This window comes from Sceloporus undulatus, chromosome 2 (genome assembly GCF_019175285.1).
Source record: "Sceloporus undulatus isolate JIND9_A2432 ecotype Alabama chromosome 2, SceUnd_v1.1, whole genome shotgun sequence".
NCBI lineage: Eukaryota > Metazoa > Chordata > Lepidosauria > Squamata > Phrynosomatidae > Sceloporus > Sceloporus undulatus.
This window is the reverse complement of record NC_056523.1, coordinates 6376883-6379431: the sequence shown is the minus strand read 5'-3', so window position 1 is coordinate 6379431 and position 2549 is coordinate 6376883. Positions and strand designations below refer to the sequence as shown.

At 39.0% G+C, this 2549-nt stretch overlaps 1 protein-coding gene across 1 annotated transcript in view; it reads right to left on the bottom strand.

Annotated features, from left to right (window-relative positions):
- Positions 1–2182: 2182 nt before the first annotated feature.
- Positions 2183–2549, bottom strand: part of LOC121923393 (zinc finger protein 708-like) — an 8855-nt gene continuing 8488 nt past the window's right edge. Inside the window, exon 7 of the mRNA XM_042453780.1 lies at positions 2183–2452. Coding sequence (XP_042309714.1) covers positions 2183–2452 — 270 coding nt within the window. The remainder of the gene's footprint in view (positions 2453–2549) is intronic.

The window sequence follows — 2549 nt, the reverse complement described above, 5'->3', positions numbered from 1 at the left end:
GTATGTATTTCTCCTCAATCCTTAATATAGGTTTGCAAAGTACCTTTATTCTATTTAATGGCTATATATGTTCTTCATACTTTGGAAGAATATTTCATCCCTTTTTTCCTGGATGATTGCCTAGAGCTACCTTGATGCTCAAACATACCTATGTTGGCACTATTTTACAACGAGACAGCATTTTTCTCTTTGCTTTGGCCTGTTCCAGACTGCCAAAATAAAGCTGCTTCGGGTCTCTTTGGAGGTATGCTATTTAAATGATGCATGGGTCCTAAGAGTCCAGAGGTTGCGCCAAAGCCACACTCCATTCCTAAGCACTGGAGTGCAGTTTTGGTGCAGCTTCCGGATTCTTAGGATGCATGCATCATTTAAACAGCATACCTCCAAAGAGACCTGAAGCAGCTTTATTTTGGTAATCTGTAACAGGCCTTTGTGTCCTAAGCAAAATCTTAATTCAAGCCACAAAATATAACCAACTTCATTTAAATGTGCTGGGATTCCTCTAGCAATACATAAAAGGCCTAGAATTCTCAATATGTTTTTCAAACTGGATTGATTCTGATGGATTTCTTTGAAGAAACCACTAAAAGAAACTATGTATGTCAAATTTTCTGAATATTTATATACAGGGTGAGTCTCCCACATCCAAAATGTTTGAGACCAGAATTGTTTTGGATTTTGAAATTTTGTAAAAAAAATATTTGTTTGGAATATTGGCATATACATAATGAGATATCCTGTAAATGGGATCCAAGTCTAAATATGAAAATAATTTATGTTTTGAATACACCTTATAGCCTGAAGGTAATTTGATACACCACATTCTTAATAATTTTGTACATGAAACAAAGTCAATATACGACGAACCATTGGAAAACAAAGGTGTCACTATCTTGGGGCTAGTCTACATGTAATTGTATTATGTGGATGCTTGCTTGTTCACATTGACAGTTAATTGTCTTCACTTTCCTGCGCAAATCCACATGTATTCTCCCTCCCTTTGCCAAAAATGCACAGCCATCCAAATTCATGTGAAGCAGATGGACGGATACATATACAATACAGTTGTCCCTCCATATTCACTAGGGTTAGGGGAACAAGACCCCCGTGAATATGGAAAAACTGCAAATAACAAAAACACTGTTTTTACCTGAGAGGCCACCTCTCTAGGACTCTCTAGATCCTCCAGTGCAACTCTGTGGTCAATGTCCAACATACACTGACCAGAGAATGGCACTGGATTAGCTACAAATGGTCTTTCAGTGCAACTTTTAGTTAAAGTTGACCACAGAGTTGCACTGGAGGACCTAGACCTAGAGAGAACATATTAATGAAATCCGTGAATAATCAAATCCGCAAATATCAAAGCCGAGAATTGTATGGCCAGATCACATTATATTCAACTGGAATGAAGAGTGTTTTAATTGTATAGACTAGTCCTCAGCCATCCATGTGGACAACCCTGAATTTTGGAAGATTTCAGAATTCTGGATCAGGGAATCTAAGCCTCTATTTCATTTTCAGTGTTTCTATCATATAGAACTCACAATGTTTATTACCCAATGATTATGATGCATTAACTGAGAATCTGAAAATAAAAGACCATTTTCCTCTGTATCATTTTAAGGTACTCTCTCAGCAAAAGGCATCCCCCCCCCCGAAAGGCAGGTTACCAACCCCGGTAATTTCAATACAGCCAAAATGAACAATAATATAAAAATCACTGTCAGCTTCCTCTACCATAAACACCCAAACCTTCTCTACATCCTTTGAGGTGACATAAGGCCCCCCTTCCTCCTAAACTGCTTTCCACACTCTTGGATGGTTTCTTCTCTCTGTGAACTTTGTGGAGATGAGGGAAACTTTTCTTCTGAATGAACCCTTTTCCACACTCCAGGCATTTGTATAGTTTTTGCTCATGTGACTTTTTGCACTTCATAAGTGTTTGTTGCCTGAGTTAAGTTCTCTCCACTTGCATGGACTTAATTTAATCGCTTTCCACACTGCAGACTTTTAAGTGGAGTCTACCTCGTGTGACTTGATTGATGACAAGTGAGGTTTCTCTTCCAACTGAAGCTCTTTCCACATTCCAAGCATGTAAATGAGTGAAATGGTGTCTCCTTTGTGTCCATTCCTTGATGGCAAATTAAACTTCTGTCCTGACTGAAGCTCTTCCCACATCCTAGGCATTTAAATGGTCTGTCCCTGTGTGGCTTGCTTGATGACAGATAAGGCTTTTCTTCCAGCTGAAGGTCTTTCCACACTCTAGGCATTTATATGGTTTCTCTGCTGTGTGGGTTACTTGATGAGAAGTCAGACCATTCTTCTGTGTGAAGGTCTTTCCACATTCTAAGCATTCAAATGGTTTCTTTCCAGTGTGAGTAGCTTGATGACAAGCAAGGCTTTTCTTCCAGTTGAAGGTCTTTCCACACTCGAGGCATTTATATGGTTTCTGTGTTGTGTGAGTTACTTGATGAGAGGTCAGACCAGTCTTTTGAGTGAAGGTCTTTCCACATTCTAAGCATTCAAATGGTTTCTTTCCAGTGTGA